Genomic DNA, 27129 nt, shown 5'->3' with positions numbered 1-27129 from the left:
GCTCCACTCTGCAGCCTCTAATCTTCATTTTCGGGCTTGAAACTGGGCCAAAAACAGCCCAAAAATCGCCCCCAGCGAATTCTGATATCTGCAGCACGTGACGCTTTGTCACGCGTACGCGTCGTCCACGCGTACGCGTCATGTCACGCGTACGCGTCGCTTGAAGTATGGCGCAATCACGCGCACGCGTCGTCCACGCGTGCGCGTCGGCATCAGCTTCTCAAATCTTCATTTTCTTGTGTTCCTTCCACTTTTGCATGCTTCCTTTCCATCCTCAAGCCATTCCTGCCCTATAAACTCTGAAAACACTTAACACAAATATCACGGCATCAAACGGTAATAAAGGAGGATTAAAAATTAGTAATTTAAGGCCAAAGAAGCATGTTTTCAATCATAGCACAATATTAGGAAGGAAAATGTAAAACATGTGAATTATATGCATAAGTGTGAGAATAATGGATAAAATCCACTCAATCCAATATAAAATAAACCATAAAATTGCGGTTTATCAATGAGTTAGCGACAACTATTTTCCAGTGCTACCCTAATTTTAAATTTTACAATATTATGTGACAAAATTAGCGAGAAACTAGTTTCTCGCTAAAAAATAAAAACTTTGGTGACAAATTAGCTAGGAAATTGTCCATCACAAAATGCATTTCAAGTCTTTGCGACAAATTAGCTAGTAACATTGTTCCTCACTAATTAATTTTTTCGCACAAAATTTATTTAGCGACGAACTAGCGTGTGAATTATTTTTCGCTAATTGTATATCAAATATTTGTGACAGAATAGTGACAATAATATCCCTTGCTACTTTACTTTTATTCGATTGAACCCCTAAGTGACTGATTTGCTAGAACATTGTCACTCGCTAATTAATTTGTGACAAATTAGCTAGAAAATTTTTTCTGCTCTTTCTTTAGCTACAAAAGTCAATTTGCGAGAAACAAACTTACTTGTGAATCTCTCGCTAATCAGTTGCTTTTCTCAAGTTCGAATATTTTGTGACCGCTCATTAATTTTTTCGTCAGTGTGTCACTAATTCCTGGCAAGTTGGTGACGGATTAGTGACAAAAAATATTTCTCGCAAAAATTTGTCGCTAATTTATCAAATTCTTGTAGTGCATACAATATTTTTAGTATATGAATATAAGAAAATATTTAAAAATTATTGCCCAAAGACTGATAAAGAGTTATTTTTTATCTATAACAACACTTTGGGACTTGAGGCGACGCTTTTGGGACCTTGCAGATGTGGCCTTGTCTTGGATCAGAAGCAATGGTTTTTTTGTTTCAAAAACAACATTTTTGGAAACAATCCTTTGGGAGTGTTGTCTTTTCTTGAAAACAGGCAACGCTTTGTAGCTGTGTTTAGGCAACGCTTTACATATGTTCTTTTGGTTCATCATACTTTGCCCACTAGCAAAAAATGTTGCCTCTTCCTTCGATTATGTAACCTGTTAAAGCATTGTCTATTATTGTACATTAGAGGAAAAAATGTATAATTTATACTTTATTATATATGTACATGCTCTTTTTTTTTCTTTCCAAAAAATTTATATACTGATCATTCTACAAGCATTTCATGTAGGCATGTATGCGGATCGGATCGGATTCAATTTTTGCGTTTTTTAGTCAAATCTGATCAAATTCGATCCGGACATTTGTAAATCAGATATCGGATATATCCGCAAAACATAACAATATTTTAGAAAGTTTATTTCTATTAACAATATTTTAGAAATTCAAAACATAAACGCACTTTTTTAAATAATAAAAATAAAATAATACAACATATAATAATTACTAATTAAAATAAAATATAAAAAGAATATTTACTTACTTATTTATTTATTTTTTATGGATTCACGAATATGTGGATACTAACCTGAAATCCACAATCTGATTCTATTAGTGTTCAGATCGGATTAGAATCGATAGCCTTATGGATTGGATCATATCCGCAATTTTCACATCAAATTTGGATAAATACAGCGAATATACGGATTTAACCCGATCCATAAACAGCCTTAATTCCATAATGAGTAAAAATCTTTAAGAGTAAAACAAAAAAAACAAATAAATTTACTTAGAATAAAAGAAATGTGATTAAGAATAATTTACTTGGATGTGATTAAAAAATAATTGAATAATTATCTACCCAAAAAATTGATATTATTGAAGAAAAAGATTAAAATTTATTAAAATAAACATAAAAAAATTCGGTACATTAGACACAAAAAATATAATTTATATTTTATTATATATATATCATGCTCTTTTTCCTAGTCATTTTAAGCTATAAGCATTCTATGATGAGTAAAAATCTTGAATTCGTAATGCAATTTATTTCGTTAAAATTCACTTTCCTTTTAATTAATTTAATAATTCTTCTAAGAGTAATGTATTGTTATTGTTCCTAATGTTTTCGTCTTATTTAAGTCTCTAATGTTTCAAAATTATCCCAATGTTGTCCTACCATCAATTCTGTTAACAAATCATTAATGGCAGAACATTCTAAAAGAGTGTGGATATATGTACACATATGAAGAGTGGTGTAAAATAATCTAGAAGAGTTTAAAAAAATGTGGTAGGTTAGATATTTATAATCAAAGTTCTGAACACTCGATCTGGACCGTTATTAGATTTAATTCTAACCATCTATTGAGTATGTAGATGGCTATAAATAGAGGTGAAAGTTTGTATTTTAGTGTGTGAGTCATTTGTAATAAATACTTGAGTAGTAAAGTATTTTTTCTACCAAAATTTCTTTTTTCTTGTGTTATTAGCTTTCTTGCTAAATATTGAGAGTTAGGCTAACTTAGTCTAAGGTTGTGACAATTTGGATAACATTGAAATAATTTTAAAATGTTAGGATCTTAAATAAAGCGATTTAAATATTAAGAACAACTTTAAAATTTATCCAAAATATTAAAAACAAAAACAGTACTTTATTCTAGATAAATCTGATAAATTTTTATTCTACTTTCGAACATTCTTTTTAATGAGATTTTGAATTTTTTTGTTTCAAATATTAATTTAGATGTTATTATGAATTAAAAATAAAATTTTAAAAAATAACTGATATTGCAAGTAAATTTTGATTCTCTAGTTGGTCTCTTTTGGTTAACTATTTTAATAAACCCGATTTATGTAGGTGTAAAAAAATTAAACCAATTCACTTTAAAATTAAACAAAATTAATGTATTTTAAATAAATAATTAATTTGAGTATACAAATTTATATAAATTTTGTGTGATTTGTGTTCTGCTTTAGGATTATTTATGCTAATACTCTAGAAACAGTTAAGGCTAAAAAACGTGATGAAAGTTTGACTTAATAAACTGAGTATAGAAGACTGGGATCACTGGATTTGATCTTTAAATATTACGTTTTAAATTCGTTGTGTTTCTCATTGGAAGCACTAATCGCCGCAACCTTTGAAATAAGCACATTTTGTTTCTTCTTAAATTATTTGAATTACAAGAGTCGTTGACACGTAATTGGGCAGTCAACATATTATTTGTTTTTTAATAATCACTTCTCAATTTCTTTGCTTTTGGAGTCCAATATTTGGTCATCGCTGACATCACATTATACTCCGATTCAACTCATCAGCAATAATCATTCAATCATGTGTGTGTTTCTTTACTTCCCTACTTAATTAAATTACAAACTTTGTCTTATTAATAAGAGGAATATAATTCCAAACTTTTACATACATCTAAATTGTAATTATTAATTGTATTGCGATATTTATTTAGTTTTACCTATCTCACCACCTTCAGTTTGAATTAAATTAGTGTTTCAAATAAATAAATAACTATTTTATAATATTTATGCAAATATTATTAAAAAAATCTTATCAAACTCACTTCAGTCAAAACTTCGCTCTATAAAATGCAAGTAACCAAATGGCATACATATAGTACAAAATATTTACAAGATTTTAAAGATGTTAATTGCCCTATCCAAATTGTTAATAGTTGATACTTATACTAAAGTTACGTCTTCATATTATGGTTCTAAAAATTGGATTGGACTACCAATCGGATCAGTCTAACTGCAAATCGAAAAATAATAAATTTCGATTTATTGTTTAAAATTGACAATTTTAAAACTATTTAAAAATCGTTGAACTAACTGGTTAAATCAAATCAAAACTCAGCCCGTTCTCATAAAACTCATTGTTTTGATGAGTCCAATCCCTCCAAGTTATTCAACTCTCAACTTTCATTCATTCATTCACCATCCCAAAACACCACCAACCCTAAGTTACAACGCCGCCGCTGGCGCAAGGAGCTGCTTTCGTTTGTTCAGCCATAGCTTCTTTCAACCTACCACCGTCGTGCTGCTCGTTGCCAGGACTTCGTCTCTGTCACACTTCTGCCCCTTCATCTCTTTCGTTTACGGTAAACCTAATTTTTCTTAAGTTGCATCTCCTTCTTCTCGAGTTCTCCACTTTTCATCCCTCATTCCCTCGGCAAAAGAAAAATAAAAAATCACATCACTCGCTCCGTCACATATGCTTCAAGCTGCCATTCTCACTGTAACTCGTCTCGTGTTGTTCTTCCGTCACGCAGCTGCTATTCCACTGCGTTGGTCCTGTTCCACCGCGCACCGGCCAATTCTCCTCTGCTCCTGTTCTGCTACACTCTACCCTCCTCTGCTCCAGTTTTGCTGTGCTCTACCCTTCTCTGCTCTAGTTCCACCGCACTCCAACCTCCATAGCTCCAGTTCTGCAGTGGTCCAGGCCACCACTTCTCTAGTTTCGCAGTGGTAGAGGCCACCTCTTCTCTAGTTCTACCGCATCCAGCACTCTGTGCTCCCTCACCTCTGCTCTAGAAAGTATTTTTTACTGTAATTGTTGTTTTAATTGGTTTAGGATTGTTGTCAATGAGTTATAGCTCAAATGGCATAGTTTCCCTATACTCATCTAAGAAGTCGCGGGTTCGAGTCTCCCTATCTTTAGTAAAAAAAAAAATTGGTTTAGGATTGTTAATCTCGGATTTTTTTTCTTCAATTATTATTATTATTACTGTGGTTGGCTATTGTTTTTTTAATTGCTAAATTGTTAGGTTGTTATGATATAATTTGCTGAATTTTTATTCAGGTGTTATTCTTATTTATTTGTTAAATTGTTGTTGTGTATTGTTGTCCTTGAGTTGCTATGTTTTTCTCATATTTATTTATGAGTTAATTACATATTAATTATCCGGGTCTTACATTAGTGTTGAAGCGAACTGCGTCGAACTACTGGTGGCAAATTGTAGCAAATAAAAGGAAATACGTAAAATAAATAAAAGCTTTAAATAAATGAAAGCGTAAAATTGAAATTGAAAGAAAGCAAAATAACAATAAAATACTTAAAGCAAAGAAATGAAAATAAATGAATTCAAACGACAAAAATAAAGGAAAATAAAATAAAAGTGGACTTCTAACACTCACATACACTTGCACTCCATGATCTTCCATTGCGTCATTGGAACTGAAAATTTTGGCAGAATTTTGTGTGATGATCTAGTGCTTTTTTTATTAAAGTCCAGAACTCTTATGAGTTTCTCCTATTCATACACCATGAAGATATACTTGCCATGGAGAATCTGGCCCACAATCTTACTCTCTCCTTTTTCTCAGGCCATGACCTTGTCTTGACCATGAAGAATCTTGACTCCTAAATTTTGACACTCACGTCTTTCTTGGTCTTCAAATTCCACATTTTCTTCAGCTTGCTCCTCAAATTTCGTACTTATGTTCTCCTCTTAGCTTGAAGGTCGAGGAACAAGTATTGATCTTCAAGGAAAGACAATAACTAATTTTCGACTTCGACGTTCTTTGCACCATCTTTCTTCGACTTCAGCTTGCCCGTCTCTACTTCTGTCACTACAAGACGGGCGGCAGATGGCGGTGCCATTTTAAAGGCGGTTTCTAAATCAGCCGCTATCTACCAATTTAGTAGCGATTATTGCAGTCATTTTGGAGAAAGCTGTAATACATTTTATTTTTCTCATAGATCTGCCCCTTCTTTTCCTAAATCTCAATCTCATCTGTGTTTACCCTAACAATTACCAGAGTTCTCTCTCTCTCTCTCTCTCTCTCTCTCTCTCTCTCTCTCTCTCTCTCTCTCTCTCTCTCTCTCTCTCTCTCTCTCTCTCTCTCTCTCTCTCTCTCTCTCTGCCAGGTCCGCTCGCCGTCTCCTCTAAGCTATGCATGAGCGTCCTAACAGCATTGCCTCCAACCTCCATCAGCTCTACCAGCGCCCATCGCAAGGACTTCTCCTTCTTCCTTTCTTTATTTATTTGGTATTTTGTTTATTTTTTCTTTTTTTGTCTAGGTTTTCATGTTTTAACAAAAGGAGAAGCGCCCCCTTAAGCATTCCGAATGATACTTTTGTCTCAGATTTGCTCGCTACTCATGTGCCATTTGGTTGAGATTATGCCTTTATTTAACTTTGATCAGATTTCTTTCTCTATTATTTGGTTCCAAATCCATCTCTTTTTCTTTTTGATTTGGTTTCAATTTACACTTTTTTTTGTTCTTGCCAAGAACACAGAACAAAAGACGGTGAAGCAAAATCCAATCCGCCAAAGACGTATCAGTGCCGCCGCGTCGCCCTGCACTTCTAGTTTGTGGGTCTTTCTTGCTCACCATCACTGCTCTATTCCATCCTCTCCTCTTATCTGGTTTGTTCTTCACTCCTTGGGTCTCTAATTTTTTTTCTTTTTAATTTGGATGTCAATTTTAGTCTTTTGATAATTTGTGATGATTATCACTTAACAGTATAGTTATTGATTTTTACCTAATAATACATTTAATTTAATCCCTAATTAAAAATTGGTTGGACTATTGGTGAAGGATAGAGAGCTTCCATGGTCACAGGATACGTGATTTATTATTTGCTGATTATGCTTTATTTTGGTGTTTTTTATGTTTAGTTCTACCAGTTTTTTGTGAAGTTGTTTGTTTAGTCTTTATAGCATTTGATATCTTCAGTGTTGATAGAAACAAAGCACAATCATGCCCCTTTTAGTTTGTTCACACCAGTCATGGAAGTAATTTGATTTTGATTTATGAGTACTGCAATAATTGTTGCTTTAACATTGCTGCTTCCTTTTGCCAAAACTAGATAATAATAACTAATGAAAAAGGTCTTAGATGTTAAAGGGCTATGATGATATCACAAAGTATTGAGGTCTGGAAGGTTTCTCTTGACACACAAATTATTGAAGATGATCCAAAATGTAGGAAGCTTGCTAACTTTGTACCCTTAACTAATTACAGGTACATTTGGTTGATAGTATTTTTGTTCATTTTAACTTTTTGTCTAGTTAATTTGTTGCTTGAAAAAACATCTTATGCAATTGGCTTATGCTTATTTGTTTACAATAATTTTCTACTTAAAAAATTTTCTGTGCTATTTCACTTCTCAAATTGATTAACCTTACACTTTGTTAATCATGAAATCCCGTTGAGTTATTTCATTTATGAATTTTGTTTCTTGTGTTAGTCATACTTCAAAAGAATGCCCCATCCCTCTCATTTTCTCTTATGCTTTCTGTCACAAGTTATGCAGAAAAAAAAAATAAAATTGAAGAAAACTATTATTTTATACAAAAGCTGCAGCCTACTAATTAAGCAAGAAAATCAGGGGTTTCACATCCCTCTTTGCTTGCTCTACTTCTCCGGCGGTACAAGAAGAGGGAGGAAGTTCAGCTTCGAAAGGAAATAAAAAAACAAGAAACAATTAATCTCTATTTTGTTCTTATAATGATATGAGTTGTCTATTGAAAGTTATTAATCTCCATCATCAACACCTCCTACTTTCTGAGTTCTGACTCTCTATATTAGCCATAAACTTTGTCCCAAACACACCATGTTCCTTACTCTTTTCCCTTTCCAAGTAAACGTCACAGTAATTAGATAACATATGAATTATCATTTGCTTAATTAAGTTTTGGAGCTGTTGACTGTAAAATAAGGTGTTGCACTACGACTATGCATTTTTTTTCTTTTTCTGCATGCTAATAATTGTAGTGTATGTGAATCTTTAAATTATTTTTTTCAGGCTATTATTATTAGTATTAATAAGCGTGTTGTGTGGGGATTAATGTTCAATGAATAAGCGTGTGAGTGATGAGGCAATGGGGAATAATATTTTTTAAGATGTAGACACCACTTTGTTGATGATTGTGTTTATTATAACAGGACCTTGCATATGTGAAGCTTGTATATTTGGATCCTTGGTATGGATTATGCGAGTATCATGATGATAATTGATAAGTTCTTATTTCTAAGTAATTAATTTCTTCTGCTAATTAATATTACCTTTTTTGCAGACTCAAGTTTTGTGGCACCTCTTGTGTATGCTTTCATGGGAACCTCAAGAGATATTGCGATACGACTTGTAGCTGTGGTGTCCCTCTTGCTTGGGAGTTTACTTTCTAGTGAGATCAGTGACACCAAAAGTCATTACTACGTGCGCCTTGCCTTAACTGCTACCTTCTTTGCAGGAGTCACTAAATTTGGTACTTGGAGTTTGCAGGTACATACAGTACTAGATAGGACTTAACTATGCAAAAGGTTCATTTTCATTCATATATGCATTGTCCTTTTTGGTGGTGCTTTGCCTAAAGTATTGTGCTTTCATGAATGGTTATTGTAGGCTTGGTTTCTTCATAAATTTCCTATCTCATGCTGTCATTGTGGGCTTCATGGCTGGAGCTGCCATTACTATTGCACTGCAACAGCATAAAGGTCTGCTTGGCATAAAGGACTTCACCATAAAAATTGATATTATTTCTGTAATGCATTCAGTTTGGAGTAATGTGCACCATGGGATAAATCTTTTCATCTTGTTTTATATTTATATATATTTCAGTATATTCAGATGATGAACAAGCTCATAAATAATAATTGTTTATATATTAGTACTTGTCCCTATAATTTTGTTATTCTTAGTAAAGAAAAAAGAAGGTGAATGGAGATTTAGCATAAATTATAGTGCATTAAAATAAGTTACAGTGGCTAAAAATTCTTGTAACTATAGATTTTGTGTTGCTACTTGCTATATGAATCAAGCTGTTAGTGTATTATCTAATTTGGATCTTTAATAGGGTCATTGCTAAATTTGTTATTATTTTATTTGTGATATTTTAGCCATTTTTAGCTTACTCTTATTTTCATATTTGTCTAGATGTAGAAGCAATATAATTGAGTAGGTTTATGAAGCCAATTTTTTTTAATGTAAATGTGAAAATTGTGGGGGTTATAAACCTCTGCAATTATATTTTTTTTTAAACTGCTTTCAAAATTATAGCGGTTTACAAATTGCTGCAATTTTTTTAAAAAACTTGTAAGCCAAATCGCGGCTGTTCTAAACCGCTGCAAATAATCTAATCCTATTTTGCGGTGGTTGTGCCAGCAGTTCATTAGAACCGCCGCAAAATCAAATCTCCACGCCCTATTACGCAAAACTTAATGAACTATTGGTATGCCATTTTGCGACGGTTAAAAACCGCCGCCAATCCCCAAAAAAACCGCAGCAATCTCCCGCATGTCTTGTAGTGTGTAGTCGAAACAATTGGCAGTCGAAATACCTTCTTGTCGAGAAAATTCACTTTTAGAATATATTTAAATAAATATCTTTGTTATTTAACTTTTGAATTTGTACTTTGTTAAGATTTAAGATCATAAGACTTTGGTTGATGATATTTCATGTAATGTTTTAAATTTAGAAGATTTTTAAGGTTTATATTAAATTATAATCATGTTTTAGGGTATTGATTTATAATTTATTTATTATTTTATTATAAAATAATTTTTTCGGTTGAATTATGGTTGAACCGATTGAACTAGTGAACTAGCAAATTAATAAATAAAGTAGTTCGATGACCGATTTAGTTTTCAAAACCTTGCTCTATATATACTTACATCCATTTTAGTTATACATTAAAATTTAGTCACTAAATTAGTTATTAATATAAAATACATATTAAAATATAAAATATATATTAAATATAAGTTAAATAATAACACACAAAGAGTGGTCATCGAACTACGGAAGCAACTTTATATGTAATTTGGGGACAACCGGAGGGTTTTAAGGTGTTGAATCGGGGGGGGGGAGTAATATCTTTCAGTTCCTTTTTGACAAAGAAATTGACCTGATAAGAATCGAGAAAGGGGGCACATTGGTTATTCAAAAACTATATCTTGAATGTTAAGCGTTGGAAGGAAGATATGGTTATTGCAGATGCAGAATTTGCCATAGTCCCTGTTTGGATTCAACTTTGGGGATTGCCGGAGCAATGCAAAACAAGGAGTCTAGGAAGGAGAGTAGGGGAGGCAACAGGTAAAGTTATGGAATCGGACCTATTTCAAATCAGGGGAAGGGAGGAGTGGCTTCTAAAAGTTAAAGTGGAATTGGATATTACAAAACCTGTTAGAAGAATTTTGAGGATCTCAGGCAGCAATCAAAAAGTAATTGAAGTGCAGCTGAAATATGAAAGAATTGGCAATTATTGTCATTATTGTGGTTTTGTAAGGCATGCAATACGAGCGTGCAGACAGAATTTAGAAGACTCGGAGAAAGGGGAAGTAAGGGAGGAGATGCGGGAGCCTTGGTTGAGAACTGAACAGGTAGGAAGGAGAATCGGAGATCGAAAAGAAAATCACAATCCAAATTAGTTCTCTAACAGTGAATAGAGGAAACACACAGCAACAAAACCTACACCAGTCAGCCTTATCCGTGTTTTTGCAGGCTTATCTGTCCAGGAAGGCAATGCTCGGGCTGACGAGATAACAATGAAGTACAGAGCAAACTACAAAAGAATGCAGAGAATAGGAGGAAGCAAGTGGTGGAAGAATGTGGAGGTAAATCGGAGGAGGCGGGAAAGGAGAACGAAGATGGCAGCAAGTTAACTCTGAGGATAATTCAGAGAGCATATCTACATTTGGTGCTTCGGTGGAATTAGGAGAAAGGAAAGGAAGGTGAAATGTTAACTTGAAAAAATTGGCAAAGAAAGGCAATGCAGATAAACCAGTAACAGGTCTCAAGAGGAAGCCAACCAGCAGTGAAGATAGATCTACCTTGAAGCAACACTACCAAGAGAACACCAAGACAGCTGTGAGGGTAGAGGGTGCCACGCTTCAATGGGCACCCCAGGAGGAATGAAGATGCTATTGTGGAACTGTCGGCGTTTGAAAAAACTCCTGACAGTTCACAACATTAAAGGGATTGTTCAATCCCATTCCCCCGAAGTATTATTTCTTAGTGAAACAAAAAATAATACTTCGAAAGTGGGAAGTGTGCTACGAAAAATTGGATTTAATTCATTTTTCATAGTTGATCCAGAGGGTTTATCAGGAGGATTGGTGGTTGGGTGGAAAGAAGAAGTAGATGTTCACATTTTAAAGCATGATAGCTTTTTCATATACTTTATGTGTACTGACCAGCAACACAACAAAGAATGGGAGGTAATGGGAGTCTATTTGGCAACAGATGAAAATAGAAGAAGGGAGCAGTTTGCATATATCCTACATATGATGGAGGGAAGGAACAACAAAATAGTGATTATGGGAGATTTTAATGCAATAAAAGCGCACCCTGAGAAGCATGGTGGAAGAGATAAATCGAAAGCCTCAATTCAAGGCTTTAATGAGTTCATTAATGGAGGAAGGCTGATCGATTTAGGATTTGAAGGAGATCCATTCACATGGTGCAATAGGCAATTTGGAGGAAATTTAATCAAAGAGTGATTGTATAAGGTATTGATTTTGGCTGAATGGTGGGAAGAATGGCCAAATGCTTTTGTCTATCATTTAGATGATATGGGGTTAGATCATAGGCTATTTTTAATTCAAAGAGAAAGGCAAGAACGAACACCAAGCGCCGATTTAGATTTCAAGAAAGATGGTGTGAGATAGAGGAGGTAAACAGCTTGATCAAGAGAACGTGGAGGGAAGACGTGGAGGGCTCTGCGATGTACAAGTTGGCTGGAAAATTGAAGAAATGTAGACATCGATTAGTAGACTGGCAAAAGATCTCATCTTCAAATTCAAAGAACCGAATAATCAACCTCAAAGAAAGCATTGCTGCTGAATCTGAAAAAGGGGAACAAGCCAATCCTATTGATCTAAGGGTGATGGAGTCTGAATTGGAGGAAGCATTGGAGAGTGAAGAGAGATACTGGCGGAAGAAATCTAGGATAAAGTGGCTAAGATGGGGGAATAGAAATACAAAGTTCTTCCATTCCAAGTTTAAAACAAGGAATAGAAGAAATAAAATCCATCATCTAGAGGATGACGAAGGTAATACTGCTACTACTTCTGAAGGCATCGCTGAAATGACCCAAAAATACTTTGAGAAGCTCTTTAATTCGAGCAATCCGAAAGACCCAAAGGAGGATATTCAAGGAATCCCTCAGAAGATCGATAATACAACTAATAGGATGCTGGTCCAAATAGTAACTGAGAAGGAAATTAAGTCAGCTGTTTTCTCTATTAACTCCTTTTCAGCCCTTGAGGATGATGGTTTTACTGCTAAATTCTTCCAGTTCTTTTGGAAAACAATAAAAAAGGATGTATGTCAAGCTGTCAGAAGTTTCTTTCAGAGAGGTAAAATTTTGAAGGCTTTTAATCATACTCATATATGCCTTATCCCAAAAGAGGCAAACACTACCTCTATGAAGCATATTCGGCCAATAAGTCTTAGCATTGTTTTTTATAAAATTATTTCAAAGATTTTGGTTCACAAAATGCAGTCTGTTATGAATAGATTTATTAGTGATAATCAAAGTGTTTTTGTTAAAGGAAGATTAATTAGTGATAATGTCTTAATAGCTCATGGGTTTATGCATTTCTTGAAAAACAAGAGCTATGGTGAAATGGAGATGGATTTGAAATTGGACATGAGTAAGACATACGACAGGGTTGAGTGGTCTTGTGTTTGGGTCATTATGAGGAAATTGGGTTTTTGTAACAAATGGATGAATTGGATTAAGGAGTGTGTGATGACAGTTTCGTACTCTGTTACTGTGGATGGTCAACCTCATGATTTTTTTAAACCATGCAGAGGATTGCGCCAAGGTGATCCTCTTTTCCCCTATCTATTTCTATTTTGTGCAGAGGGCCTCTCCCATATGCTCCACAGAGGAGAACAGAGGCTAGAGTTTTCTGGTTTGAGGTTAAATCACAGATGTCCTAAGATCAATCACCTATAGACGACTCAATACTATTTAGTCGTGCAACTGTTGCTGACTGTCAAGGAATACTGCGTACCCTACGAAACTACGAGGAAATTAGCGGCCAAGTGGTAAATATGGATAAGTCATCGGTGTTTTTCAGTAAAAACACTCTTCTTCCTATCCGAGATCAAATAGCTACCATTCTTCAAGTTCCTCATGTTGGTAATCAAAACAAATACCTGGGTTTACCAGCAATCGTCCAGAGATCAAAGAGAGCTACTTTTAATTACATTAAAGAAAAGGTTAATCAGAAGCTACAACATTGGAAGAGGGCACTATTGTCACCAAGTGAGAGGGAGGTTTTGATCAAAGCGATGGCTACAGCTGTTCCGTTATATACGCTTAGCTGTTTTAAGCTCCATGAGACACTTTTAGATGAACTGCAATGAGCCATGCTCCAATTCTGATGGGACAAAAGAGAGATGAGAATATATTGCAGTGGGTGGGATGGAAGACTACTTGTAGGCCAAGGATCCAAGGGGGACTCAATTTCAAGGACTTGAAAGCTTTTAATCTTGCTATGTTAGCCAAGCAAGGATGGCAACTCCTAACTCGAACAAATTCACTGATATATAAGGTGTATAAAAGCAAGTAATTCAGGTTTACAAATTTTCTCAGAGCTGAGGCTGGGAATAGTCCCTCTTGGGGCTGGCGAAGTGTTTTAGAAGGAAGAAAAGTACTGAAAAAAGGCTTACTATGAAAAATCGAAAGGGGAACTTCTGTCAGAATACGAGAAGATTATTGGGTCACCAAGTTTACAACAATAACCCCTATCTCGAACCCTAACTCAACAGATCTCCCTCTACAGGTATCAGATTTAATTCTCCCGAATAAACAGTGGAACCATAATAAAATAGCAGAATGTTTTAGTGCAGAAGTATCAAAAGCTATCATCAACACTACCATTAATGATGGAGAAGATAAAATTACCTGGATGAAGGAGAAGACTAGCAATTACTCAGTGGCAACCGGCTACCAGACGGCATTCCAATTTAACCACCCACCAGTCGAATACCTCCCTGAATGCTTTCAACATAAATAGATGTGGTCAAATATCTGAAAATTAAAGTGCCAACTAAAATAAAGAACTTTACTTGAAAGGTACTACATGAAAGCATACCTGTTAAACAGAAACTTCAAGAACGAATTTCGAGTGTTAACCCACTCTGTCCCAGATGTAACTTGGCAAAGGAAACAGTCGTTCACTGCATCTGGACGTGTGCAGATTCAGTGGAAGCTTGGGAGACTTCTGAAATTATTGTGCTACCTTGCGAAGAAGAAGCATGAAAATGGTGGTTAGCAATCCAGAACGAAATTGGTCAAGCAAGGCAATCAGAAGGAAGGAGAGAACTAGTTGCGAATTTGTGCTGACAAGTGTGGAAAGCTAGGAACGAGTTAGTGTTTGAACAGAAGCGCAGATCTCTATTGCTATGCTTGAAAGAAGCTCGAAGGACAGTGAGAGAGAGAGAGAGCATACAAGATGACAATTTTCTTTTTTTTTTATTGCAACTCTGTCCGAAGGATATATTTTAGTTTGTTGGATCTTTTCCTTTTATCTACCCAGTATAAGTTAGTCCAATTAGGCTCAAATACAATCAATCTCTATTGTCTTAGAAAAAAAAATAATAATAACACATATTTATATACAAATATATCTTCATTAGTTGATTTAAACTTCAACATGTTATGTATTACTAGGAATTTAACAAAAGTCAACTTAATTTGATAGAGGTTTCAATTAAGAAATAAAAATTTCTAATACAATTGTTTTTTACTTATATGACCCAATCCAGCAAGGATTTCATATATGATATATATGTATAATTACTTTCTTCTTGTATAGTCATATCTACAAATAATATCTCATTTAGGGTCACTCTTCGGTACAGATCAAAATTGATACAGATATACAGAGATTCATTGTTTGATTGACGTGTATACTGTCATTGTAGAATGGAGCAAACTTTTGCCAGCAATTATCCCCCTAAGCCACGGCTTGATGGTGAAGCCAAATGCGACTCATCCCTCTGTGTGTTGGTCTCCGTAACGAGCAAATTGGTGAGTTGGTGAGTTTAGGTTATGGGTCTCTTTGTTCATTTGTTGGGAAATTATAAGGTACAGATATTAATGTACAGATATTCTATTTTAATCATAAATATAAGGACACGTAATTTTTCTTTAGTGCAATGAGAAGTAGTTTGACAAAGTATTAAATGGCTCAAAGTTTTACACGAGCCAATTATCATTGCTAGCTTGTAGACTTACACATAACATAATAATCATAGTACTTAAATAACATTAAATAGTACTTGAGAGCCAACAAATCATTGCCATGCTATTTGTTATATTAAAATTTTTTGCTTTGATATAACTTAAATAATTGTTTTAAAGATTATTTTTGAGGAAAAAAAATATTTGTTTTATCTCAGGATTTAACAAAAAATTTAGTTTTTTATCTTCATAAGATAAATAAATTCAAATATTCAATTTTAATTTAAATATTTTAAATAATTTTAATTTTCTTATTTAAATATGCATAGCATATTTTTGTCATACATTTAACAAATACTAAATTTATGTCATGGTAAAAAAAATTACAAAAAAGTATGAGTTTTTATGCCAATAGTGATAATAAAAAATTAATTAAAATTATAATCTATATCTAGAGATGAAAACACAAAAATCAATGTTATAATTTTTAAGTGATATTTGAATGTATAATTTTATTTGGCACAAAATTATTAATTAAATATTTATTATGAAAATAATAATTTTTTTGAAATAATATGGCTTCATTTTGTAATGATCAATTATGTTTATATTTTTTAATAGTTGAATTGCTCTTTTAGTATTAATCAATATTAAAGGAGATAAATATTTTTTGGTTGAAACTTATAGTTAACAGTGCATTGTAAATGATATTTTTTTATAAAATAGTGTTACAAAATGTTATTTTTTCAAGTATTCTCAAACTAAATAATTATTCAAATCACTAAAAGATTTAAGAATATTAGATATTATTATTGCGTCAAGTCTTCTCAAACTAAGCTTGATCACTAAAATTGGTTTGTTTACAAAGACAGGACATAGAAACAGGGACACAGAGACATAAAATTATATTTGACAGATAAGATATGGACAGAAGTAATGTGTCTAAAGATAATGAATTAGTGTATTTTGTGTTCATCCTAACAGAAAAAACACGAAGACACTTACAATGGACACAACTTATTTTTTATTTTTTTATTATTTTTATTAATTTTTTATAATTATATTTTTTATTATTATATTTTTTGTCTCAAAATTTTTTTAATGAAAAAAATGAGAATAAATTAAATTTTATAATTTGTTATAGTTTATCATCAAATAGAATATAACACAAAAATTTGTGTTTCTGTCATTTATGTCTTATTCTCAATATCTTGTATTATCCTATTTTTAGAAACAAATGCAGCCTAATAGACCAGGTATAAAAGTTCAATAATTTTATCTATGAACTACACATACAAAATCCAAAATTTAACTTCAAGACATTATCAAATGTAACAATTTATAAAAATTGTGTTTAGTAATCAAAAGAATTCAAAAAAATCATAAAAGTGTGTTGTTCAAAAAATATTCTAATTAAATATTTATCATTTTAGTTCTAATATTTTATTCTTTATTTTATAAAATCTCTTCTAATTTCATAAGAGAATTTTCTTAGTTATTTTAAAAATATTTCAATTTGTGATTCTTTTGACTAAAATAATTGACATGGTATTTTAGTGTTTTAAAACTTCAATTCAAATTTCTAATTTATAATTCAATAAAAAATTATGATATTTTTGTCTTTTTAAATTAAAATTTAATACACTGATAGTGTAAAATATTTTATATAGTCGTTCAATTACATTCTTTCTTTTTAATGACCATTCATACTATTAATATGAAACGTAGTTATTTTATTTGGCATATCATTATATAATTGGATACATGTGTAAAATTATTTTATAATGACAGTATCAAAATAAAATTATTTAAATTTATGCTAAATGACGTTTTAATCTCCTAAAACAAACTCTATCTTTATTTTAGTATTCTTAAAAGTTGAATTTTATAATTTCTAATATAATTAAATAACCTTAATTTTAAAAGGTTAATTTTAATGTTTGTAAGATTAATCTTAAAATATTATTTTAATTATTTTAGAATTAAATAAAAAGTTATTTTAATATTTTTAAAGTTAAATTTAAATTCATAATTGCTAATATAATAAATCAACCTCAGTTAATTATATAAGGATTATTTAGTATTTTTTAAATTAATGCTTAAAAGGATATCTTAGTCCTTTAAAAATAAACTAAAAGGTATTTTAGTTTTTTAAAATCAATCTTCAAAAATTGTTTTGTTCTTTTAAAAATTAATTATAAAATTATTTTAATCTTTTTAAAAATTAAAATTTAAAATTTTTATAGATATATTTTTGAAATAATGTGTTTGATGTATGTGGTATTTTCATATTGCCTGTTTCTTGTATTAATTTTTCAACTAATTTTTTTCTATTTTCATTTAAATCTTATATAAGAGAAAACAAAATTTTTACAATTTTAACTTGTATTTGCAATTAAATATATTCTAAAAAGTGAAAAAAGTTAATTATTTTTAACATATTCTTTTATCTTTTTTTTTTCCTAGTTTAATAAACTTGCTTTACATTATTATTGTTTTCTGCTTCTAATCCAACTTTATATTTTTTTTCCATTTTCTTAATAAAATCTAAAATTTATACCCCGAATCCAAGGGCCACTTGCTATATGCCTATATTGGAGCCAAATCAAATAGATGCTAACTCAAAGAGCTAGATGAAGAATAGCCAAGCCAGCCAAAAAACATTCAATACATATGTAATAAAATAAGATTAAAAAATAGAATATCTGTAAATGTTGATCTGTACCATAGTGCGACCCTCATTTGTTTTTGGACCATTGGAATAGTTTGAAAAAAAGTATTGGGTTGGGGAAGGGGATAATTGAGGAAGTCACGGTCGTGTTCCACGGATTTTTTTAAATGGGTTGTACAATTAAAAAATATTAATATAAAAAATGCATATAAAATAATAAAAAATTAAATTAAATATAAAATAATATTTAATTAAATATTTTAGATTATATATATTAGAAAAAAGAATAAATAGGTCCCTGACCTTTTGTCCTGCAGACATTTTTTGTCCCTGACAATTGAAAAATACTTTTAAGTCTCTGACCTTCACAAAACTTGGACATATCAGTCCCTCCGTCCAAATGCCTCCGTCAGGGACTGATCCGTCCAAGTTTTGTGAAGGTCAGGGACTTAAAAGTATTTTTCAATGGTCATGGACGAAAATATCCACAGAACAAAAGGTTAGAGACCCATTTGTCCTTTTCTCTATATATTAACTACAAATATAATATATGATTATATAATATATTTTTTAAAACAGTTTAATTAGGTATTTTTAAAAATATTTTTTTATTCAATTTTTATTATAATATTTAAAAAATAAAACAAATACATCTAAAAAGATTTAGTATCTTTTTAAAATTAAATACACATTTAAAATATAAACTAAATAAAACTCAAATTTAAATTTTAAAATTTCTATTTCTATTTTAACATTTTTAGTTACTAACAAATTACAATTTAAATACACATCCAAAAATCAAATTAAATAAAATTTAAAATTTTGATTTTAAAATTAATAAAGACTTTAAAATGAAAAAATACTAATGCTAGATTAAATAATAAAAATTTCAACTAATACTATAATAAAATATGTTAGATATATTTTTATTGAATAAGATCTAAAAAATTTAATTTAATTATTTATTTTAATAATTTAAAAAATTTTAATGTTCAAATAAGTAATGAAAAAATTCAAGTAATAATAAAAAATTAAGAAATATTAGAGGCGTTTTTATCGAATAAGATATAAAAAATAAATTTTATTTTTAATGTTTAAATTTAAATTTTACATTTATGATTTTGGATATGTTTTAAAAATATTTTATATATAATTTAATAATTTTATATGTGTTATAATTGAAAAAAATAATTTTTATGAACATCTATTTTAATAATTTAAAAAACGTTAATTTTCTAATGAGTAGTGAAAAGATGTAACTAATAATAAAAAAATAAAAAATATTAAATGAGTTTTTATCGAATAAGATGTTAAAAAAATTAATTTTATTTCTGCAACAACTTTTTCTTTTTACATAGTCATTAATTTTAATTATCAACATGTTTATCTATAAAATAGGAACTAGTATTTTTACCCGTAATAATATTACGGGAATATAAATAGTTTAAAATTACGGTCTACTTTATTTTGACAGTATAAATTATGCATAGCACAAAAAATTTATAAAATTAAACTACTTTTACAAAAAAAAAAAAATCGTAGAAAGTCTTTGGTTAAGAAGACCAAGGTATCTGTAGATAAAAATTTAAATAATAAGATTTTTTGTTACTATTTTTATATGAAAAAATTTAATTTTTTATTAATAATTAATTTTAACATTTGTTATCTAAAATTTAAAACAATTTAACATAATAATGTGTATACTTTTACATTTAATTAGGTGTATGTTAACTATTAAGTCTTTTTTTTTTATCAAAGATATAAGACTCGAACCCGCAACCTCTTAATTGAGTATGGAGAGACTATGCCATTTGAGATATAACTCATTGGCAACTATTAAGTCTGTTGCACAAATAGAAATAATTAATTTTTATACTTGTTATTTAAAAATAATATTTTTTTCTCTCTATGTATATAAAAATATAATTAGATATTAGCATAAAAAATTATACAGATAGTTATAAATTAACTCAAAATTAATTTAGGAAGAGAGTTTATTAATTTTAAAAAAAAATATTTTTTTAAAATTTTATTAAGAGAGTGTCATGTGACACATTTGATTATTAAATTATTTTAATAAGAGAGTGTCATATGAGTATGTGACACATTTGATTATTAAATTAGATAGTAATATATGATACATAATATAGGTATATTTCAATTTCAATTTTAATATTTCAATTTTAATTTTAATGCAATTAAAATATGTCATGTTGTACATTTTGATTGTCAAATTAGTAATTAATTATTGATATTGATAATGATATATAAAATAGATGGAGTGGTTGAAGGAATGAGAGAGGTGGAGAAAGGAAGAGAGAGGAGGGAAAAACTTTTTAATTTTGGAAGAAAATATTTGATTTCAATTGCAACGAATGAGTGACATGTGGCACATTTTAGTTGTAAAATTAGTAAGCAGGAATGAAGAATTCTTTAATTTTAGAGGAAAAAATTTGATTTTAATTATCATGAAAAAGTGACATGTGAGATATTTTAACTCTAAAATTAGAGATATATAATAGATATATTTTAATTAAAATTTAATTTAATAATACTGTTTGAATTAAAAGATTGATTAAAAACAAAAATTAAAAGATAACTAGCATTTTTCTTTTTAAAAAATATAGTTTATAGCAAGAAACACTCTAACCTAGTGACAGTTAAGTTGTTCTCAATCTCTTAAATCTCTTGTTTAAAACTCACATTCAAATATAATTAAAAATTAATAAAATGATCTTATTTTTTTAATCTTCTGCATTTCTAATAGAATTTAGATAATATTTATTCTAGTATATATAATATATAATATATGTAATATACATAAAATAATTGATAAAATAATTAATAATATTATATTATATTTAAATTTTTATTTTAATTTATATTATGTATGTAATAATAGTTATATAAATTTTAAAATTTTATTTTATTTATTGAATTTTAATAATTATAGGAGCAAGAGCGAGTATCCGCTTGAACGAGTTAGGATTTAATTTTTTACTATTTATGCGGGTTATTGCAAAAATCCGCCGCTACTCACCCTATTAGTTAATCAATTTGACTATTAAAAGTAGGTAATTCGTTCCACCTGTTTTTTGTTTGTTTCTATTGCATTCTATCTCATCGTATCCTATTCTGTTTTGCGATATTTGAGAATTGCCGTCAGTACTTCAGTATAGGTTTGAGATATTCTCTTGTTTTACAGTTTGGGACTATTTAAACTAATCAATTTAAAATTTTTCAATGTACTAATAGAATAGAAGATGCAAAAGTTAATTATTCAAACAATATTGTTAAGTTAAAATATAGTGTTAAAAAGAGGTCTTTAATTTAATAATATTTTATACATAATTTGTTGTTTGAATTTTTTAAGAAGGCGATAGATAATGAGAGACTGAAAAATATACTTACAAATTTTTTATTTTAGTTTATTTGTAATTATATTATATGTATTGTAATATGTTAACTTTTATTAATTATATATTGTAATATAAATTTATATATTTTTAGTAATTATTGATAAATACTTATGTACAAAAATATAATATGTATTAAATGATAGAATATATACAGATTAAACAAATTGATAAAAAATAAATTTAAAAATTCTAATAAAATAAACCACTTTAGAGTGAATGTTTAGAAAAAAAATCCCAACATCAAATGCATTTCTTTAATATTCACAGAAAATTATTGTGCATCAAAAATTCACTAAATATCCTTCTTTTTGTTATTTTTATCCGTCCAAACTAAATATGCTTGGACTCAGTTATAACAGTTTTTCAATTCGATTAATATTTAAGCAACACATATAGTCAAATTCATTAATATACTCACATTTGTGTACCAGTAACAACCAAAAAATTTTGTATCATAAATCCATTAAAAAGTACAATAAGACATAAAAAAAACGGAACCCAAGAAATAAAATTACGCTTACAGAATTATCAATTAATAATATTTGGGTCGATCTACTGTACAGAGGTAACTTTGTACAGATTTACAGATATGCCGTTTCTTTGTATCTCCAGCTGACACGTATTGTTTTCTTTGTGCGGCTGGAGCAGGCTGTTAGCGTCTCAGCTAGGTGTGGGCGCTGATGGGTGGGTCGAGTGAGCCGAGGGAATTGCGTGAGATGGAACGGAGTTTGTCCGTGCCGGTTCCGTTGGTGAGAGGTTCCGTTTTGGCCTTAGTGGGCGCTCCAAAAACAAAATTGAGGAAAATACGATAGGCAAGTTGAGTCTTTACGTCATGCCTATCTTCTCATCAAAGCATACCCTAGCGCCGTCTACGAGGATCGCCGCCGTTGGTCTGCTTGCTGTCGCTGCTGGTGGCTCGGGAGCTGTGTGTGCTCGTCGCGGACCGTCGTGGCGAAGCTCGCTTCGCAGTTCGCAAATCGCCAGTTGCGTCGTCGTAGCGAGGGAGTGGTTGTGCCTCCGGCCCTCTTCCAGGTCAGTGGCGCTCTTGCCTCGGGTTAGTGTACGAAGCGGATGGCTGTTGGTTCTGAATTGGTTTTGTGTTGCAATGCATTTAAAAAAAAAAAGATTGGTTCCAATCTGCCCACTCGTTTGTGTCCCAGAATGATACTAGGGTGGGTTTTATGTCATTTCATTCTCATTATGTGGGGCAACATAACTTCTTCTGAGACTTTGATGCGTACTGTGAATCATATGGGTTGTGTGAAAAAATATTTTGAGTTGTGTTCAGCTTGGTTGGGTTGTCCTCCTTTGAATTCACAGGAAATCCAAATTAAAAAATACTTAAATTACGGATATGTTCAATGTAGGTAAATACAAAAGAATTTCCTTCATTAGTTATTACTTATTACATAGATAATCATTTTCCTATATTTCATAAAGTCTTTATTATATATATAGTTAAGTTATTTGGTTTAATTGGAAATATGATCAAATCAAGCATTCTAACTATAGGAACTTCGATTATAGACAATAAATCTAAAACTCAATGAAGATTATAAATCCTGATGTGAGTATACAAAAAATAAAAAATAAAAAACATGTGATACAATATAATTAAATTATACATGATTAACAACATAAGTTTTGTAATAGGCCAAACAATGTTATTATATAAAAAGATGTAACAGTGAGAATTTTAACTTGTATATATTCATTATGTTTAAGTACTCGTATTCAATAAACTATTTACTTTTTAATTATATATATACGTTTTTATAATTTTATTTATTTATTTATTTTCTACAAATATAATGATAAAAACCTAATAAATTGGTGTATTTTTCTAACAAAAAGACTAATATTTTAAAAGGAGAGAATATAATTTTAATAGTATCAACTCCATTATTTGATAGTTTTATAACTTTAGTAATTTATAAAAAAAAAAGTGAAATACAATCTTCGAAAATTCACAAAGTCATTTAATAAAATTTTTTATCTTAATTATTTATAACGAAATTTCTAAAAATGACTTAAAATTTTTTAACAATACCCAGAAAGAGGTTTAGAATGTTTTATACAATTTATTTAAAAAAAAAAACTGTTATACATCTATTATTAATTTTATTGTGCCTAATCACATATTTAAGATCGCTTAAATCACACATCTTATATTAACTATTTTTTCTAGCCTTATATATATATATATATATATATATAAATGGTATCATATATCTATTATTAATTTTACTGTGCCTAATCACATATTTAAGATAGCTTAAATCACACATCCTATATTAACTTAGAAATATTTTTTCTAGCCTCATATTATATATATATATATTGTTTATTTGGGTCATACTAAGGTTGGAAGTGAGCCGAACTGAATCGAACTAGACCAAATTTAAATTTGGCTCACGAAAATTGAGTTTGGCTCACGGTTCGACTCATTAACCATTGAGCCTATTTCTTAAACTCAAGCTCAACTCACCGAAAGCTTATAAGCTGGTTCAAACTCACGAGCTGGCTCAAATAATAGGAACATAATCTATAAATCTATATCAATAAATTATATCTTATATATTTTAAAAAATATTTAAAAGATCAATTTTATATATTGTCTATCTACCAATAAATTATATATTTTTTATTTATGTTCTACATCAAAATTATATATAAAAAAATATAAAATTTTAAATAATTAAGATCGTTAATATATATATAATATTAATGAGGTAAGTTTATCCAAACTCAAGTTCGGTTCATTTAATTTACAAATTCAATTCCAAGCTTAAATTTGACTCCCAAATTTAACTTATTAAATTATTAATGAGTCAAACTTAAGTTAATTCATAAGCTAGTTTGACTCATTTCTAGTTCTAGGTCATACACTCTCTTATTTTTTGTTCAGGGGTCATATACTCTTCAATGTTATATTCCTCCTCCATCATGGTTTTTCCTATGCATAATACCACTTACATCAACCAAAGCCTTATTGCAACGTTTTTGGTCCCTGACCCAATCATTGCAACAGCATGCTTAGCTCCAACTATTCATTTTGAGATTCCAAAAGGAAAAAAAAAAAACACAAACGGAGCCAATCACCGTTCCAGCTTCAGCGGCTCCGCACCATTCCACAAAGACTTACAAGCTGCTTCCAGCCGCAACGCTCATGAACACTTGTCACTTCTGCCTTCTTCCTACCTAAATATCTGTAACTCACAATCTGTACACTATAATTATCCTATTAACTAAGCTCTGGTTCTATCACAAGCCAACCCTAACACGTACCACAAGCTCTGGCAATTTCTGCCAAGCTGCTTCCTCCCAACTAGCACAATACTAGGTGTCAACATGTCACCCAATCAATGAGAATATCTATATCTTTACATCTGTACATTATAAATGGCCTCTCATTTAATATATTAAAATAGAAATATATACCTAGATAAAGTGGGCGTTACTCGCACTAGAATTTGGGTGCTTCGTTGTTAATAAAGAAAATTGAAATAGAAATGTAAAATCGAATAATTAAATTAAAACTGTTTTAATTAACAACATTCTCTCAAATCTCAATTGTGATTAAAATAAACGTTGAATAACTGCCGCATTCTAGAACGTTGAATGTTTTAAGGTTTCATAAACAAAAAGGTTAAATAAAAAAAATATTGAAACTAAGAAAGTCACGATAGCCATCTACATTTTGTTAGTCGAAATTCACCTTCTACATACAAACTTTTAAATTGTTTAATGTATATACACGGAAAACTTTGTTTTAAACACAATAAAAAAAATAAAAAATAATCACATGATAACATTTTTATATGAAGATAATATTATAAATTCTTAAATAATTAATTAAATATAATACTATTTTCATGTCAAGATATCATTATGAAAGTATCTACCGTAAAAAAATTATAGTGGATAGTTATAATAATGGGATGAATAGTTTTTTTGTCACCAGTATACATCCTCAAGTATTCGGTGGTCAAAGGTTAACGACTAATTTCTGACACCATCTGTGCTCATTTTTATAGGGTAAGGATTTGATTATAAATTTATAAGAGAAATGTTAAGGATAAGTAATTTTTGTGTTTTGTAATTATTAATTGATCATTAATAGTATTTTTAATAGTGTGAGATTATATCTAATGGTGAGAGATCATTCACTTTTTTTTATGATTAAGTACTGGCTATAAAACACAAAAATTACTGGTCCGTAGATTTTTTCAATTTATAATTATAAACATTTCGCCTGATTATAAAACATAGGAAGATATAATCTGTCAAACAACAGGTTTTGGGAAAATCCATGGGGTAGGAGTGGAACTGTGGAAGGGACTAATTAAGTTGAGTCGAATCAGACAAAATTTAAGTTTAATTCATTAATCAACGAGCTTAATTGTAAGCTCAACTTTAACTCACACAAAATTTATAAATTCACCCAAATATCACGAATATTTTTTTTTTATATTGCAAGGGTTACCGTATCCGAAGTCAAAATCTTAGAACAGAAGAAATACTAAAACTTAAGAAATACTTAAAATATTGTTTTTTTCCTTTGGTGTTACAAGAGAGACTTGAACCCCTAATAAAATCTCAAGGAAAAAGAAATACTAACATCTAAGAAAGTACCCAGCAACTATAGAGCCATAATCCGATAAACTTCCTCTGATGAAAGAATCTTTAGCCAATGTGATAATTGACTCTCAGATCAGAGTTGAAATACCGTAGAAATCTTGGTTAAAAGAACCCACGAAAGTCCAACCTAGATACCAACTAATTGGAGGAGGGTCTAGCTACTTTCCTATGCAACCAAGAGAGAGATTCCTAGTCCAATCGGAAGTTACATAGAGATTAGAAGATCAAGCTCAAAAGCAAGAACAGATCTTACAAGATGCCACGAAAAAGAGCACCTAAGACACTCTCGCTAGAAAATAGATGTTGTGATCTGAGAACACTCCTAGGTTAAGTTGGATGTGACTTTGACCCCAGAAAAGGTTACTCAAGGTATTTCACAGGATGGGGATAAGGGAAGAGACTCCCACAATTTTTCTATAGAAATTGTCGATTTGCTCATTCTGTACATATTTTCTCACTCCGCTGATATAGATGCCTACGATGGCAACGCCAACCCACAACACCACTTGGTACATTTAAAAGTTAGATGGTTTTAGTTAGAGCCCAAAACCTTCTAAAATGTAAAGCCTTCTTGATAACTCTAAAAACAGACACATTTAGAAGAATGCTAGCTATACTAATTTGGAAGGCTTGTGGATGCCTCTGTTGGACCAACGTTGGGAGCCGAAATTTTAGGAAAAATCAAGTGGAAGAATACAATATTAGAATATATCACGTCTAACTCAAAACTTTAAAACATCAAATTAATAGGATTTTTATTTTATAAACTCTTTGCTTCTCTTTATTTTTTTAGATGGGTCTAATTTATTACAATCCTCACACTTGCAACATTAATACACCACATTAAAAATGTCAACCCTTTTTTTTTTTAACTCTTCCATCACATTTGAGTATTCGTCTATTATACTACCGCATTATACTGCAGAACACGCCACTCAAA

The 27129-nt window shown here is 30.4% G+C and overlaps 1 protein-coding gene across 1 annotated transcript; it reads left to right on the top strand.

Moving 5' to 3' along the window:
• Window positions 1-11984: 11984 nt before the first annotated feature.
• Window positions 11985-13636, top strand: LOC112778116 (uncharacterized). Its single transcript, XM_025822481.1, has 4 exons — window positions 11985-12618; window positions 12814-13044; window positions 13129-13179; window positions 13269-13636. The coding sequence occupies exons 1-4, from the start codon at window positions 11985-11987 to the stop codon at window positions 13634-13636; spliced, it is 1284 nt and encodes a 427-aa protein (XP_025678266.1).
• The last annotated feature ends 13493 nt before the right edge of the window (window positions 13637-27129 follow it).

This window comes from Arachis hypogaea, chromosome 19 (genome assembly GCF_003086295.3).
Source record: "Arachis hypogaea cultivar Tifrunner chromosome 19, arahy.Tifrunner.gnm2.J5K5, whole genome shotgun sequence".
Classification (NCBI taxonomy): Eukaryota; Viridiplantae; Streptophyta; class Magnoliopsida; order Fabales; family Fabaceae; genus Arachis; species Arachis hypogaea.
This window is presented reverse-complemented; position numbering and strand designations above follow the sequence as displayed.